Source organism: Anas acuta, chromosome 7 (genome assembly GCF_963932015.1).
Source record: "Anas acuta chromosome 7, bAnaAcu1.1, whole genome shotgun sequence".
In the NCBI taxonomy this organism is placed as follows: domain Eukaryota; kingdom Metazoa; phylum Chordata; class Aves; order Anseriformes; family Anatidae; genus Anas; species Anas acuta.
Window position 1 is genome coordinate 24,647,765 of NC_088985.1, and position 17,862 is coordinate 24,665,626.

The window sequence follows — 17,862 nt, forward strand, 5'->3', positions numbered from 1 at the left end:
CATGTAATATCCTAGAAAGTGCATGGGTATGGGATCCATGGAAGTCTACCATCTTGCTTGGGGCCATTTTAGGTGAAAGATTTTGGGAACTTTTGTTACTTAACCATGCTCTGGTGTGTGCCTGCTTGCCAGAGTGTTTGTTTCTAGCAATGTGTTTATTGAGGCCGTGGGAGCTCTTTGAAAGCTACAGGGCAGAGGGAGAGAGAGGGAAGAGTTCTGTGAAAATTTCTTCCAGTACAGGCTCTAATTACTTAATGATTTTCTTTATCAGATCCAAACCAGGCTGGCTCGTCAACTAGCAGCACATGATCGATAGGCATCTATCTTCCTTCTGCCCTGCAGGAGTTTGTGCAGAGCTTCTGGTAGCTTGGTCAAAGATGAAAGCTTCTTCTCTGCAGAGGTAAGGGTCTCTTTGGATCAGGGAAGCCAATGGGGCTCAGGGCACGTGCAGCACTGTTTGAGAACCTGGCTGTACACCAAAGCCTTTGTGGTGGCCTCGGATCACTGCCAGCCTTACAGCAGGCACATTGATCAGTGGGGTTCCCTTCTAGGTCGGTCCTGATGCTCGGGAAGTTATAGTCAGATGAGTATTTCAGAGAGAGCTTGAAGAAGAGAGACGATGGTTACTGAGCTTGTGATGAAAACCAGGGGGAGTCCAGAAACTGAGCACATACCTCTGGGAAAGGAGAACTTGCTGTTAAAACACATGACTAAGCTGTCAGCAGAGCCAGAGGGCAACTTCTACTCCTGTCTTTCCTCGGGCTTCCATCTGATCCTGGCTAAGCCACTCCTTTCCTCCTGCGATGCTCTGCAGCTACTTCTCAGGGTGTTGCAGGCTTCCAGGAACGTTCTCAAAGCTGACTGAGCCTCAGGCAGAAGGCAGTAAGCAGCAACACTCTACACATAGCTCTGATCGTGAAATACGGTAGAGAAAAGCTCTAGAATAATCAGGCAACAAAGGTGAAGAGCACCCCAGAAAAGGAATTCCCACCCCAGGCTGGAAGCAGGTCTCAGCTGAGGAGGGGACAGAGCAGGGAGAGCAGAGGGGTGGGAAGAGATAAGCTGGAAAACTGCACTGAGAAAATGCAAAACATAGAGAGCCGGATGCGAAAAAATACATTTTAAATGAAATTAACAGAAAACAGGGTTCTAAAAACCACCAAGAACTTCTACTGCTGGTAAAATCAACCAGTTACAAAACCTAACCAGAAGCTAGAAAAAAAAACAAAAAAACAGATCATATTAGGCTAATAAAGAATTAAGATTTGCTGTATGTTCATTTTAACACGTATGTAAGCACCAACGGCCTGTAGGCTGCCTATTATCTCACACGTGGCATATTTACACTATTTCTGATATTATACCCCATGCTGGGACATCCCATTACAGAGTCACGGTGGCGGCTCCATACTTAAGGTGTCAGGAGGCTGGGAATTGTGCAACACATCGCCTCTCCCCTGGTATTCTCTCGCAGTGAGATTACTTTTGGGCAGGAATTTGCCATTTGCTTCCAGCCCACGAGGGAATCTCTTAGGGAGCTGACAAATTGATTTAAGCAGCTGCAGAATATTTTCCTGACTTTATGTTTTATTAAAAGAGGGGAAGAAAAAAAAAAAAAAAGCTTTGTCATCTTTCGGTGTTTTATGCAACAAGAAGAAATGTTTGGTTTACAAAGCGTCCACTTTTTGTTAGACATTGCCATTGCCTCTGATGAGGACTGCATCTGATTGCAAACCTGTTTGCAACCATTGGTGGCTGGGAGGCACCAGCTTCCCAAGACGTGTCTAACACTTCCCAAAATGCAGGCAGACCTGGGGAAGAGAGAAAGTGCCAAAGGAGCGGAGCTCAAATCAGCATGAGGTGTATGTAAACACTCGTAATGCTCATGGACAAAACACGCTTCTGCTGGTATCACGTTTCCAGATCCCCACACATCCAGCAAGGAAACGTTAAGCAGCGTTATCCCGTTCCACGGACAGAAGGGCTGAGATGGAAAAGCAGAATGTGACAAAGCCAAAAGATGCCTCCAAATCTGGAGCCGTAATTCCTCATCTAATATGCCTCCCGTGAGGCCTGGTTGCTTATTATAAATAAACTGCTTCATTCCTGGATTTCAGTTGTAAGAGAACTTCAGAACTTCTCCACGGAAAGGGATGCTACGAGTCCAGCCCTTGTCCCAAGAAAGACTGGAAGGATTAATTAAGGCTTGTGAAGCACTCAGACTACAGGGAAAGCCCCAGGAGGAAGTTCCTATTTCCATATTCTGACCAGGGCTTGAAAAGCACGCAATAAATACAGCCTGGGGCACCGAGCAAACAACATGAATAAAATAAAATATCGAGCAGCTGTTCGTTAAGTGAATCCTGTTCATCCCACAGCAAACTTTATTTTTGCCTCGGGCTGCGGGGAGCGGGGGAAGCAGATTGAGCTGGAAATAAAATTTTACCTCAAAGGGTTAAATAGTAGCACAGTTACAGACAACTGAAACGGATTCTCATAAAGCAAAATATTAGACAACTTTAAGCCAAAAGGGTAAGCCACACTACGGATTATACCACGAATGCAATTGGTTTAGATAGTGCAAAGGGCCTCTGATTTATCAGGTTAACTTTTTGCAGAGATGTCGTTCGAGCTGTAAAAACCAGGGGGACATCACCAAATTCTCACAAACCTCCCCCAGGTGTTATAGGAGGGGAAGGGGAGTGGTTCCATCACTGTAACACAGATCAAAACACTACAATAAACAAAGATGGGGAGCTCTGCCTGGAATTAAGGAATAAAAAACCCACCCGAGCCCTGCTTCCCAGCACATCTGCTGTCCTGCTCCCTACCTACGAGTTAGCAACGTGAAGTTGGTGGCTGAGCAAGCGCTTGCAGGGGAGCCCCAGGCACAGCCCGCACACCTAGCTGGGTGCAGCACGCCGGCTTCGGGCTTCTCTCACCAGCTGAAAAGGTTTGGCTGGCTTTTCAGTGTCAGAAGAGGGATACCTAGAAGGGAAGGCAGCCTGCACGAGCATCCCGATGGGAAAAATGAACGAAAAGCAGCACAGGCGCTGCGTGCACAGTGACACAGCCTCGGTCTTCAACCATTAAAACTTCTTTGGCAATTACAGGGAAGGAGAGAGGTGATGCCTGAAAAACAACGCAGAGAGCAAGGAAGGAAGACCCAGAACCACGTTAATCAGAAGTACCTGGATTCCTCTGCACTGCAAGCATGAACTCTATTTCATAGCATTTCTGGTTTTTCTTCCCAGAAGTCACCCCCTGAAGTCACTCTTCCCCCACAAAATTATTTTTTCCCTTTACAGAAATACCAGTTTTTGAAAGACTGCTGTTCAGATCCGACAGTCAGTAATTACCATTTAAGATTTTAGACTATACCTGTGTAAACTGCTATTTTACCAAACCTCTAGGAAAAAACAAACAAACAACCAAACAATCAAGTCAATCTTCTCGGCAAACCCAGCTGCCACACCTCTCAAATTATAATTTGGTGGTAAGTGAATAAACTGAAAAATATTGGGGAAAAAAAAAACAAGCCAAACAATAAATAAAAAAAACAAAAAAGGAGTCGGGAAAGCAATGCAGTATCTGATCTCTCCTCTTTTTTGCTGCTGAAAGACACATGGCATGCACAGTATTTTTAACTGGGGAGTCTCGTTTCAAATATACGCCAAGGAATCTTATTTCAAACATATACTAAATAAGGAGGGGAGTAATAAAACAGGCAGTCCCTTACTCTAATTTTATCCGTCTCCCTCCTCTTCTTTCCTTGATGCAGTGAAACTTTAAATCCAACACCAAACCCTGCCTCTCTCTCTTCTGTTGTTTTTTTTTTTTACACAGTGATCAACATTTTCCTAAATGACCCCCGAAAGGACCTACTTCTAAACTACTCATTAGTAACAGCCACGTTTGCAATATTAACCTGGATGCGGCTGTTTATTAAGATCTTTTAAGGGGTTTCGAATGAAGACACACTGCCGGTGTACAGGGAGCACAGAAGGGGTAATTTAAAACCCGTGTTTTTCCTCCCCCTCGCCGAAAACATGCCCAGCATTGTGCAGCTGTGCTGCCAGCTTCATCACTCCCTCCGTCTCCACTCTTGCTAATTAAAAGGTTGATCACAGAACAATGCTCTTCTCATTAATTTCGCCTTTCTGATTGGGCAGGATTCCCGCTCGCTCCGCCTGATCTTTTCCACGCTGCTGAAGTTAATGTGACAGGAGCCCGAAGATGGATTACCCGCTGCCATATTGCCCATCACCTCCAATCAGCAGCTATCTGGGTAAACTGATTGTTCTAATTTGCTCTCATTATTTTTACAATATCAGGAGAAAATAACGCACACAGCTCACTGTCAAAGCCGTGAAAATCAGCCATTAGTTAAACCCAGACACTGAGTGGCTTTATTAGAAGTGCTGCGGTTTATTGATGCCGCTTCTGCACCCTGCGATAATACCTGCCCTGCCTAAACACACTTTTTTGGGGGCGTATTTATGTTGAAAGAAAATATTTATTAGGATACTTGTGGCAAGAGGCGCTGTCTCAGCCTGTTATCCTGATCCGCTGGCGTGCGGCGAAGATGAAGAACAATAGGCTTGACTTCCACATAAAGAAGGGCAAAATATGCAGCAGCCTGCCTGCACATCTCCCCCGTTATTTTACAGTTTAAATAAATTAAATCGTTTCAGCCCGAGCACGACAGGTACAACACGTAAATACAGCCCCGAATCACACAAAATGTTGTCATACGGTCAAGACAAAGCTGCTATGGGCACGATTGTGGGAGCTGTGCGTACAAGGTCAACGATTTGGGTTGGGGTATTTGTTTGGGTTTTGTTTTGCTAAGCAAAGGAGGCCAGCATCGAAACACAGGAACTGAGAGCAGGAGCTCTGTACGATAAAGGGAAACTGTTTTGTACAGCCAGGAACTCTTTTTCCCCTACGAAAAAGCATCGTGCTGCCACAACTTGGGAATGAGTCAGAGCAGAAATGTCATTCCACGCTGGAGCCTCGCAGGATCCCATAGCTAAGAAATGAATAAAGTATTGTTAGCGCAATGAAGTCAGGCATTTTTACACTGCAGCAGTGGTAAGAGCTACATTCAAAATCCTGGACCGCTGACAGTCTCTATGCTGTGTATAAAGGGACCTAAATTATTTTGGCTGCTGCCTATCTGCATCTTAGCAAAGGGAAACGCTAAATGGAAGGATTAACAGAAACGTGGTACCTTAAATCTTGCTAAACATAAACCTTAAACCGGAGCCTACAATGCTGTAACTCGCAATGTGCTCGGAGACTGACAGGCAGAGCGCAGCAGACTGATTTTACTTTTAAATAATATCTAAATTAGATTAGCTCTTTGTGTAGATCTGCATGAACCAGAGGGGACATTCATCATTGTGCCAAAAAAGTTAAATTCACTGGGGTACGCTCAAAGTGAATGGTTCTAGACCTACGTTTTATCTCTCAGACACATCATCAAGATGCTGTGCCAATATGCATGAAGCCAGCTAGGAGCTGCAAGAAAGACAACGGGAGAGTAACTGGATACCAGAAAAGGTTTAATTCTTCCCTTTGTAGATTATGAATTGCTCGGGACAGGATCTGTGGCTTCCCTGTCTGGTAAGCACAGAGCATCCCTTTCAATACTTGAGCTTCTTTTTTAATATTTAAACGGATTAAATATAAGGAAGGGTATTCTCCTCCCTCCCCCTCCAAAACAGATGTAATTCCACTTCCCCTCCCTCCCCCTGCTGTAATTTAAAACACTACAAATTTGCAGCACTGCTTTTTAAATATTTTTAAACCCTCCTCAGCTAGGGCCTTGCGTTTGGGGGGCGATTTTTTCCCTCCCTCCCAGCAAAAGCTGCCTCCCAGCTTGGCTTGGTGTTTCTTGTGACCCTCGCTAATGGTTTCCTCTTGGAGGGGCGTGCCAGGCTTTTCTCCTTAAAATTCCTGCACTGGAAGCCTGCACCGCACCACACTCCACGAAACGTGCTGATGGCACAAATTACAAGCCCCCAGCCGAACACTCCAGCCCCCACCATTCGGGCAGATTTATGTGGGCTCTTGCCGACGTTATTACAAGTCAGAGTTTATTGGGAAATTGTTACATTATGCGGAGTGTCTAACAAATTGCTTATGCTGCTATAATTGGATTACAACAGCCGCTTGCTCCCACCGGTAAGATTAGGCAAGTAGGACTCCTGCCGATCTCTGAGCGTTAGCAGTAATTTTATTTGCCTTGCCTCTCTCTTTCCTAACAACATGCCTCTTTCCCTGCCAGCTGTCTGCTGAAAAGGCACAGGCTTGTTCCTTGGCCCTAACAATGCAATTACAGCCCTGCAGATCGCACTGTTTGTGCATTAAGTACAGAGCCAAAACGAGGCGAATTGATCGTTTGACTTTTGGAGGAGCCATGTGATCTCGGCGTGCGGGTGATCCGGCATGCATCAGTGGGCAATGCTGCAGTACACGCCTGCTGATGAACTCGCCTCATGCCATTTCCCCTCCCCGTCTGCTCCCCGACAGCAAAGACGTTGGAGCCTACCATTAATCCGGAGCTGGCTACAAAAACGAGCTCCTTTTTGTCACCTCTTCTGCCGGGCTAAACTCAGGGCCATTTTCACCTTCTGAATCGCGATGCTTGGCCACACCAGTGGCATCCCTGCGGCGGGCTATGGTACAAGGTGATTATCCCAACATTTCACATCCTAAGCGTTAGCACAAGGATTGGACTTAATTTTCAATCAACTTTTTCAATTCTTGCTTTTGAAAAATACTGAAGATATGTCAAGGTAATATCACGATGATGGTATTTTGCCCTACAATCTGAGGGTGCTGCCGCTGCAGGATCCAAATCAAGAATACAGATCAAGGATTTGGATTCCAAAGTGTTTCACATTCCCATCATAAAAGCTCCCCAAAAAAACTGCGAGCCCATTTTATTTCATACTCTTATCCTGGTGAACACTCCCTACAAGCTTACTGTGGCAGGACCAGAACGAAGACCCCATGGCTGCAACTCTTCACGCAGGCTATCAATCAGCAAAGCGCAGCAAACATTTGGGGTGGAAGCACAGCATGTGACAATGCAAACAATAAATGTGCAGGGCAATTCTGATTAAGGATGCCAGGTGTTGCCTAATTTGAAAATTTTATATTACATCTTCACTACCTGTATACTTGGAGGGTTATCAGATAACTCAGTTTAGATGGGACCTCGGGAGTTCTCCAGTCCAACCTCCTGCTCAAAGCAAGGTCAAGTCATGTAGCTTAGGGCTTTAAAACCTCCAGGGATGGAAGCTGTAAAGCATCCCCAGGCAACCTATTCCAGGTGATGCTCATTATCACGAAAAAGTTTTGCTTTGTGACCAGTCAAACATGAGAGGGAGTTTCTAAGACCTGTATGAGAGCCCTTTCAAGATTGCATTACCTGTGAAGCTGAGTTCAGGAAATTTGCTTTTTTGAGATTCCAAACCTGGGCCTCCAAAAAGTAAAAACATCTCCACCGAGTTGAGTGCAATTTGGAAATAATTCTTCCTATCAAGATTTTTCACATCACATGCGCATCCTTACTGCAGAGCTCTGAGAACTGATCTCTGGAACGCACTTAGAGACCCTCAGCTATAAAGCAATTTATGAGAAGTAAGTATTATAGTAATATTTCTTCAAAGTCTCGCTTTCATTTAAAAAAAAAAAAAAAAAAAAAACACACAAGTGTAATTCTTTTTTAATTTGTGGCTTCATTGACACACAAAGTCATTTTGGGTGGGAAGAGAAGCAGAAATGACAAGCATAGTGTTTGCATAACTGAAAACTAAAGAAGCCTGTTTACATGTAGTTTAACACTCAAAAGAAACTCTGAACAGCTGAAATGCCTTATAAATAGCTCAGACCCAGAGGAAGTGCAAACGTCTGCATTGTGAATTGTAGATCTTAATTACAGACAATGGCTGGTACAGCAAGTAGCACGGAAAAAAAAAAAGTGAAACAGTTGCACTGTTCATGGTTGGCAATAATTCTTCAGGAAAATATTTACTATCAATCAGTTATGAGAAAAGGGACTCTGCGCTCATAAAACAGCACGTTGCTTCTCATACCAGGACCATTTTGCTTCAGCATAATCTGAATTTAAACAGCTTGTTTCCTGCGGATATAATTTTGGAAATAAATAAAACAAGTCTATCAAAATCTGGAGAATGTGTATGGTAGGGTAGGGTGGGGGAGCAGAATATCACATTTCTTTCTCAGTCATTTGCAAAAAGGTTATTAGACTGAGGGGAAGCTAAAGGATAAAGACTGTCTTGACCTAAAACAATAAATAAAATAAAAAATCAGAAATTCACAATTAAGGTGAAAGTAGACATATTGCTATGAAAGAAGATTAGCATCGGGTCAAAGCTTTTAGGCAACCCCCTGATTCTGTATTCTGCTTGTGCTGTCCAAATACTGAGAATTCAGTGCTGGACTTCATGTTTTAAAGCACCTTTTGAACATTAACTAACCCTCAGCAATGTCCCTGCAATACAAGGCATTCACACTGCTCTCTTTCACAGAGAAGATACCTGGAACAGACACGTAAAATGACACGTATCGATCTCAAGGACTGGCAAGGCTTCAGAAGCACTGGAAAACCGTACATTATCTGAAGATAGACCAACTCAGCAGTGTATCACAACAGATCTCCGAGCTGGCTGAGTTGTTCATGCAAAGTAAATGCAGGGACACTCAGGAAAGAGGAGCCATCAATCTGTGACATAAAGGGAGTTGAGAGTACAAGAGGGACGCTCTTCAGATCCATTTGTCCTACTGCCAAACTGGAACCCTAAATGTCTGTTTTTTAAAGAGTACTTGTGGTTTCGCCATTGAATTCATATAAAAATTCTGAGCTTGATGTTATTATTATTGTGCAGACTATTCTTATTCTAAAAATTCTGAAGTAGTGATGCAGAAAGCACTCACAAAGGAGAGCAGACTGCAATTACCAGCCCCTTCCACCACTCCCTGCTTTATGGAATCATCCTTTAATGTACAAGTGTAGCTATAGCTCAGTAACACTATGCATCTTTGAAGAAAATTTCACATAGCATGCTTGAAGTGACAAGCTTTGTTCTGCATTTCTGAATTGACCAGAACATAGCTCTGTTCCCCTATATACTGCAAACAGCACATTACTGCGTGCTTATGCTGAACTTTTCATAAAAGGATCTCAAAAGTATCACACAGTTAAATCTCACAGCATTCCTGCAAGAGTACGATTCAGTTCCCTTTGTAAAAGGGAGCAAGAAGAGCCACGAAGGCCACAGAGGATAAACTCACAGTGCTGGAAATAAAGAGGACGAACCCTTTCCAGATTCCTAGTTCAATAGTGTAACCATTACAGAATGCAAAGTTTAAAGTACAACAAAGAGCAATCAAGAATTCCCTAAAAAGCACGGCATGCTTCATGCAAAGACCTGAGAAGCCTCTTAGTTAGCTGGGTGGGACCTTAAGAGGCAGGACCAGTGATCATACATGGGTAGCAAGGAGTGCTCAGATGCATTTTTCTTTATTTGAGGTGAACAAAGTTGGAGAAAGACACAGAGAACCTCTCCCAGGTGCTGCTGAGCTCAGATCTAAGCAAAAACCTGGGGATGCTGTGTGCCATTTAAAAAGTGTCTGTGCTGGCTGGTGTGTCATAGGTTGCCTGTCTCTGGCACATAAAGGAGAGAAATAAATGTACAAAGTGAGAACACTTCTTTACGTAGCAGATGCAGACAAAGTGGAACTGACTGCATTAGTTAATAAAAAGTAAAGACCTATTTAATGAGCATAGGAAATGGGTTTTGGCTGTACAACCCCATAACATCAACTATACACTAATCTCTTGCTGGGAAAGAAAAGAGCACTTTGAATCAGGAGGTTATTTCCAACATCCAAGGAAGTACAAAATCCAACAGACTCCAAGCGAACAGCAAAACTCAAACCTAAGACAGCCCACATTATAAAAGGGTGACAAGGCAAGATCTCCTTTTGTAAATGTGAGCATACATAATCCATCCAAAGACTCAGCCAAGGAGACTGGAGACAGTCAGAGCCTCCCTCCCTGCAGAGCAGCGTATGAAGGTCACCACAGAAAGCAAGCGGTCCCAGGCACACAACAGAAGAGGAACTTGTTTGCACACCCAGGAGCATCACGAGAGTCCTAGGGACAGACCAGATGCCAGGGGATTTTTAACTGTGGCCCTCTCTAATTGAGGCTGAAACGCACACCAACACCATTATCTGGCCTGAAGATACTGGCTTACAAAATATGGAATAAACAATGGGAACAGATGCTCATTTGGCCAGTTTTCAATAAGCCTCATTAAAACCAAACACCCTGTCCTTGGAGCTCAGGTTCATGCTACATTTCTACCTTATTTAAGCACCTAGCACAGATTTCTGAGGAAGCCATCCGCTTGTGGTTGCACACCAGCAGCATCGTAACAAGAAATCCTCTTGCAAACATTTTGTGCTTTCTAAAAGGGACCGAGCAGGAGGATTTGTGCATGTGTGTACATATGTAAAAACACAATTAGAAAGTACATTTACTTTTCAAAGACATTAGGTTAAATATACATCGCACTTGTTGATCACTCAAAGGCAATGGGCAGCGACATGCCAAAAGATTAATGGAAGAGCTCCTGAGGATGAAAGAACTGCTGTTACAGATCACGCAGGTGACATCTGTGCACCTAAATATATAGCTTTTAATTTATGATCCCTCCTCTTCAGTCAAAACATGTGCACACTTGAAACAATTTTTATTGTGCCTTATCTGCTTCTAACCACATACGCCCGGGTCCCAACAAGGGAGTTTCAGAGGACAAACATACCAGAAAAGCAAGGCTAAGTACAACATGCAAAGATTAATCAGAACAGGATATTCTATTTTTAAGTGCCTGAATAAAACTAGATAATCCACAGGCTTGCAAATACCACTGAGCACCTGGCTGTGGACAGTCAGCTTGGCATCACACAGACGACTGGGCAGACTAACTCACTAGCACAGAGCTCCTCGAGTGGTTGAAAACCCAGTAACCCTATGCTACTTTGCATACTTGAGAATCTTGTGTGTGTATATATACACACACACATTCATCTTCCACCATTTTAGAAACAATGCTGAGCTTTGTCAGCTTAGTAGGTTGCACCTGAATGTCCTGTATGGAAGTACTCATTAACAAGAGAGCTTGATGGATGGGCAGTGCTTCAGTCTGAAAAAAAAAAGATATCTCAATATTGATGTGCATGGCCTCGAGAGAAACGAAAAATCATTCTTTGAACAGACTTCAGAAGCATCAAACACATGATCAGCAAATGGCATTAATGTAATCATAGCAGAGCACAGTTTTCTTTGCTTGCAAGTAGATGCAGAATCAGAAATCCTGTTTTCAGAAAAAAAAACTCGTCTCTTGCAGACTGACAGCTCTGACAAGGACACGACAGCACTCACTGTGATTCCCACTCAGGGCTGATGCTGCACTGCAGAATCAGAAAAGGTGAATCATAATTCCCAAAGTAATCCTTTCTGCCTTCCACTGCTGGTTTTAAACAAAAATAAATTAATGAAAACCCTATAATACTTTTGGAAAAGTGCTGCAGATAAAGCAACCCACGCTCATGCTTTCCAGCATTCACCCCCCTGACAAAACATTTTAATGTCCAAAGCCCTAAGACACATCAATCATGGAGGATAAAACTCGCCATGTGCGTAAGGCTAGGAGAAGGCCTCTGAACTCCTTAAATCCCGTTTAAGCCCTGCACCGAGGGAACATTTAACAGTTGTGCCATTTGCCTATGCCATCACTGAGCCATCTGCATCCAGCTAACTGGATTTTTAAATGCTTCAACACTTCTGGAATGTGAAATTTCTTAGAACCTATTCCACTTTGGTTTGTAGTTTAGAAGGCAAGGGGAAGGGGTGTAACAGTGTAATAGGGGAAATATATCCCCAGAAAAGTCCTTATTTTTATTTCATAAGGACTATATATAAGGATATATATATATATCATATAGCATATACAGTCTGCATAGCCATACAGCAGTATATACAGTAGGTATGACTATACACATCATCATAGAGCACATAGATGTAATACTTAAGGACATACACCTTTCCATGACAGTTCAAATTCATCCCAATAACATGAAAGAAGTCTTCCTGTTCCTACCTCCAACCCTAACCCTCTCTCTTACCATGATCCCCACTGAACACGATGCTTTAGGAGAGTCTATTATATGGGGCATTAGGATGTTAAAGGCATATCATTTAAGTTAAAAGAGGCATGACTTAAATGAGCTGTGCTTCTTGCACATCCTTGCTCCTTAGTAAGGTGATCAGGTCCAAAAAGACCCTGTGCTGTGAAGGACATGGGGTTGAGTGGGTTTGCTCTAGCTAGCTTGCTGTGAGCTGCTTGTGGCATCAAAATAGTGCTATATGAGTTTCACCCACTTTGTATTATAAAGGTCCTTAGAAAGCAATGTGCAATACCATTGATCTTAAGCTAGGAATGAAGGTTTGGGTATTAAATATTACCACGTTGTAGCAGGGCTGGTAGCCTCCCTCTGATGTGCCTCCTCACTGAAAGGCAACCTTGCATGTCAAGCACAGTTTACAAGTGCTAAGCCACCTGCATGCACCACGATAAACTCATGATGGCCAATTCACTGTCAGAAAACAAAGATAATGAAGCATCCACATTTCACCAGAAAAATCCCAAAGCAAAGATTTAGCTGGGAAAATATCTTAAAGGTCAATACAAAAATGGGTCCCAAAGGGACAAGACACCTTCAGAGTATGAAACACAAAAGGGTCTTCAAGAAAATCAAGGAACTGAAAAAACGAAAGAGAAAACAGGCTTTCAAGTGGTCAGGTTGTGGTGACAGAGGAGCAACAAAATGCCAGCTGGTTTCAGTAACAGATGGCTGAGTGCACTGATCTGTCCTGCATGCCCATTCTAAACTTCCTTTCAGTGGAAATACGAAGCTTATACAAGGCTAAGCAGATCCTTCACACAGCCTTTTTATACTTATTGCATCATGGTTCAAACGTTTTCCACCCACAAACAACCCTGCATGTATCCTATTTTACTGCAGTTATGCTAAATTTTAAGAAAAGAGGGTGGCTGCTGGCACCTCGTTTGTTCTGATCATATCTACCACAATTCTCAAGGAATGTCTTTTCTCTGATGCATTCAGATACCCATTTTCTTACTGCTCTAACTGCCGTATCGCCCTCCTCCCCCTCCCCTAAACATGATATAAAGAGTTCTCATGAAATATTTTAGCATGTATCTGGATCATTTATCATTTGAAGTTGCCACAGCTAATTACATGGCAGGAATAGGTCATGCCACTGGAAAAGCCTATTACGTGTAGAGCAGAATGAACCCTTCAGTCCCAGATAGCTCAGGACTCAAGTAATCATTTCCACCAGAGGGAAACAGCACATCTCAAAACTCTGCACTGAAGGACAGAAAAGCCTACCCCAAATAATTAAATACTTTAAATACTTACCATTTAAATACTTTTTCGAAGTGTAATTTTTAATAAGAACTTTTCTTTGAATAACAGTGAACAATACAACAAATAACTCTGCAAACCAAAGACGTTCTTTTACTTACTTTGGCCACACAATTTTCAGTCTTCATAGCCGTGCTTCCTAGACACACCGTTTCCTGGTTTAAGCACAGTCTGGCACAGCTGTTGTAGGTCTGCAGAAAGATTAAAATGGTTATGAATAGAAGAACACAATTTTCTTTCAGGCACCACATTTTTGGCACGAGAACCCACAACAGTGCTACCGTATTTCCTTTTTCCTAAGGTGTAAAAGTTTCAAATGAAAATAAACCAGTCTGCAGCAAAAACCTCTGTTGAGGGCATGCATGTTCTCTGGGAAGCGATGCACAGTTTTATAGTTCTGAGATACATAGATTGAAGAAATTTTTCTCCTCTTTTCCTCTGAGAAAGGGAAAAAAAATCTTATCTCAGTCTTTGAACAGCTAAAGCAAGGCGATTTCTGTACACTCGTTACCAAAGCGCAAGGCAGATGTTAATAAACATCTCCTGTCTTAATCGGGTAAAAATTCATAGGGAGAGTACAAAGGGTTATAATGAGGAGTGAAAAAAAGGCAGAGCACATCTCACTTGTATTTCATTTCACCCATTTTGGGAAATTTGCTCTTCTGAACCAGAATGACTTTATCTTAACCCATACGCTGCCCTGCACAGGGGATGTTCAGGTGGGAGTCTTTGCCAAGCACATTGCTCAGAGTCCCTTTTTTAAGGGCAGTACTTACTAAGAGTGCCTAAAATCAAACTTTGGATGACTAGACTATTTAAATTAAGACGCCTGAAGAACTCAGGCGTTTCTCATGGAGGCTTTCCCTGACCTGCGTTCAACACCATTTTAACTGCTACCTGATGAAGCTCAAATTTTTTTAGGAGAAGGAGGAGGACAGTAGCACTTAAGATCTCCAGTAATGGATAGAAAAACCTACCTTGCTAGGCCTGGTACTAACAGAAGACAATAAATATGCCCTGTACAAGGTCACAAAACTTGCAGGCAACACCTGCATGGAGCCAGATGCCCTCGTTGAGTGCTCCCTGTGCCGAGTGCCACACAAATGTCCTTCCCTTTGCATCCCTCTGCCACAGGCCTGGCTGGACAAAGTACAGCCAGCAGCAGCACCCAACAGAGCAGAGGAACAGGCTGCCAAGGATATCAGGAACAAGAACACAGAGAGATTAAAGGGAGGTTATGCTAAGCAATAGGAGGTACGTTCAGAAACGCGGTGTTCCCGACGCAGCCTCCAGCTCAGAAGGATGGCAAGCACCAACCGATGGGAACTGGGTGCCTATAACCACAGCAAGCATCACACATTATCCACCTGAGTTCTTCTGATCCTCACTAAACATCATTACTGCCCACACTGGATAAACAGTTTACTGTTTCGGGTCGATCTGTACTGGTTCGGCACAGTACAGACACTCCTGGGGAAATCCAGGGATTCACAGTCCCTTCCACTGGACTTCTTCACAGACCCCCTTCAAACAACATCATGAAACAGAAACAAAAAAGGAGGACAACAACAACAAAAAAACCACACTTGTTTTCTCCACTGCTCCAGCAGTTTACATTTTATTTCCCCGTGAGCTCCCTAACCAGAAAATTGCCAGTGACAGACAGGAATGCAGAGTACCCTGGCTCCAGCGGATCTCCTTACAAGCCCTAACACTGCTATCTGCTGCGACTGGCAGCCAGCTAGCGATTTCTGACTCCGGATCCAGAAGGAGAGCCTGAAAAATTCAAACACACGAAGCCTGTCAGAGCGCCATGTGGCCGAACAGAGCGCATCTTTCAGCAGGGGGGGGTTCAGTTCAAAGCGGGATTAGGCCACAAGCAAACAGAAGTCTGAGGGACTCAACGCAGCCTCTCGCAAATATTTGCCAACGTCATAAAACCATCACTCTGGTATGCACAGCACTTTTTCTTCAGAAGAAAGCTCGGGGTAGCATAAACTACATTAAATTGTGGCTTAGATGCAGCAGCTCAGATATACATATACAGATATTTCTCTCAGATATACAAATGGGAAAGAGTGGATAATCCAAACACACTATGTAAAATAATACAGGCAGGCTGAATCTATAAAAAAAAGAAGAGAACTTTATGAGAAGGAAGCTCACTACGCTACTGCTCAAAAGTTGGATGCACATCAGAATATAGACAAATAAATATTCCATCGTATTGCTTTATTTTTCTTTATTTTCATTATTTAAAGCAGCTAAAAGGAAACAGTTCATAGAGCAGGCAGTGAACTTCTGGAACTTGCTGCCACAGGATGCCATAGAGAGAAACAACATCAGCAAGTGGAAAGGGGGATTAAACGAACTCAGGAACAGCACGTCCATGGAGTATTTGGCAGGGATATCCCCTGGAGCAACAGCTGTAGGGGCTGCATGAGCAGGAGGGGAATGGAGAGCACAGAGAGGCCAGACCTCCTTGCTCTCACTATATAGCATCTCCCACCAACAGTGCAGATGGACCTGGGCATTCCCATATTAACACCTTCTGCCCTTGGACCACTAGCCAGTGATATTTAAATCTCTCCTTCCCAAATTTTTCAGCCACAGAAGTGAGACAAGAACTTACTTTTGTTGTGAGAGCCAACTTTTGTACAGTAATTTTGTTATGTGAAGACCTACGTAAGCACCAAATTACCAATCATTTAGTCCTTCAGCAGCTCTTTGTTTCCCAATAAAAGTAGTAGGGAAAAAAAGAAAATTAAAAGGAGTGTGTATAATGGAATCAACCCATTGGGATGCAGATTTGAGAATAAAACATACAAACAGTAGTTGTCAGCTTAACGTCCCTTACTACGTTTGTACAGTTCTCCTGTTCTTCTTTTCATACTCTCAGAGAAGAATGCATTACTAGCTACCTGTGATGAATAAAGGAGATACAGAAGATGCATATTCTATAATTCGGCCAAAAAACTTCAAGCAAAAATGCAGAAGTCAAGTTCTCCCTTACCGTCTGGGAGGGGGGGAAAGAGGTCATGTCACTCTACTTAGTAGGTCTCAAAGGAAATCTATTGATAATGTGGAAACGATGCTGCATTTGGCTCATGAAGTCCAGCCATGAGAAGCTGGAAGAATATAGCGTGGAGGTTGTCTTCTACTGTTTCTCTGCAGGCAGCAATAAGACACCAGATCACTGCTGCACATGGAGATGTGGTTTCACCTGGTATGGTCGTATTGTGTCTGTACACTAACAGCTACAAGTGAAAAAGACAAAACTGGAAGCAGAATGACTGTCAGATCACGCAATAATACTGCAGAGCCCTACGTTTAGGTGAAGCATTGGGTGGTGCCTCACGTTGCACTGCAACACCAGAGCACCTCCTTTCATCGGCTCCATGACTATGGGAACACTGACTAATCTGGAAGAAAAACATGAAAATCAAAACCAGAACCAAGCTGCAGAAAAGCAGATTTCTCAGCTCACCTTTACAGCTCGACCCTTTTATGAATCTCATCTAACTTGCGCCAAAACCGTTGGAGTTTCTCCTCACCTTTCATCAAGATAAGAGGCTTCTTCACCAAGGAGAAGCAGGCTGAAGTGGTAGCCTGGTTCAACGCCACAGGCAGATAGCTTTGCGTTGGAGTGCTTTAATATGTTTTTATATTGCATATAAAGCATGCAAACATAAAACAGTTTGGGGAAAACTACCCTCTTTGTGGAAGCCGGCTGTAATTCTGAACAAGTTTTCAATTTTCGCACTGCTGCCAGGGTAAAACATTTTAAAGAGTTTAATTTTTACAGAGGCTTCAATGACACGAGATTATCTAACAAAGTAATGGTTAATCAATAGAGGGTTTAGTTGTCAGGTGAAACATATAACACACTAAAAGGGATTGATTGCAAGGCTCCTCCTTATTTACTAGGAGGTATATATTTAAAATGACACAAACTTGTTACCGAGCTGCATTCCTTTAACCTTGCAAAAGCCGTTTGAGAACAGTGTTAAGCAGCCCTATAGCAAAACAAGCTCTAATGAAAAAAAAAAAAAAATCCTACAGATATATGGCAACCCCAAATCATGTCAGAAGCAGGGGAACCACAAAGCTGTATTCACTCGCAGCCAAAGGCTTAAAATGCCACAGAGACGCTCGCCTATAGTTCACTAAAGATAGAGCTGTATCCGATCTCATTCCGTAAGTGTCTTTGGTTACATTTTTCTTTTTAAAGAAAGTGCGATCCTGCTCTTTGACACAAACACGTAAACATTTCTCCTTGTGTCGGCTGTGGATGAATGCTCGATGCCA

The 17,862-nt window shown here is 43.1% G+C and overlaps 1 protein-coding gene across 11 annotated transcripts in view; it reads right to left on the reverse strand.

Moving 5' to 3' along the window:
- The window catches only part of BTRC (beta-transducin repeat containing E3 ubiquitin protein ligase), a 118,829-nt gene that overhangs the window by 46,857 nt on the left and 54,110 nt on the right, over window positions 1-17,862 (reverse strand). For all 11 annotated transcript variants that reach the window (XM_068688294.1, XM_068688292.1, XM_068688296.1 and 8 more), the window contains one exon: window positions 13,656-13,745. In XM_068688294.1, the coding sequence (XP_068544395.1) occupies window positions 13,656-13,745 (90 nt within the window). The remainder of the gene's footprint in view (window positions 1-13,655; window positions 13,746-17,862) is intronic.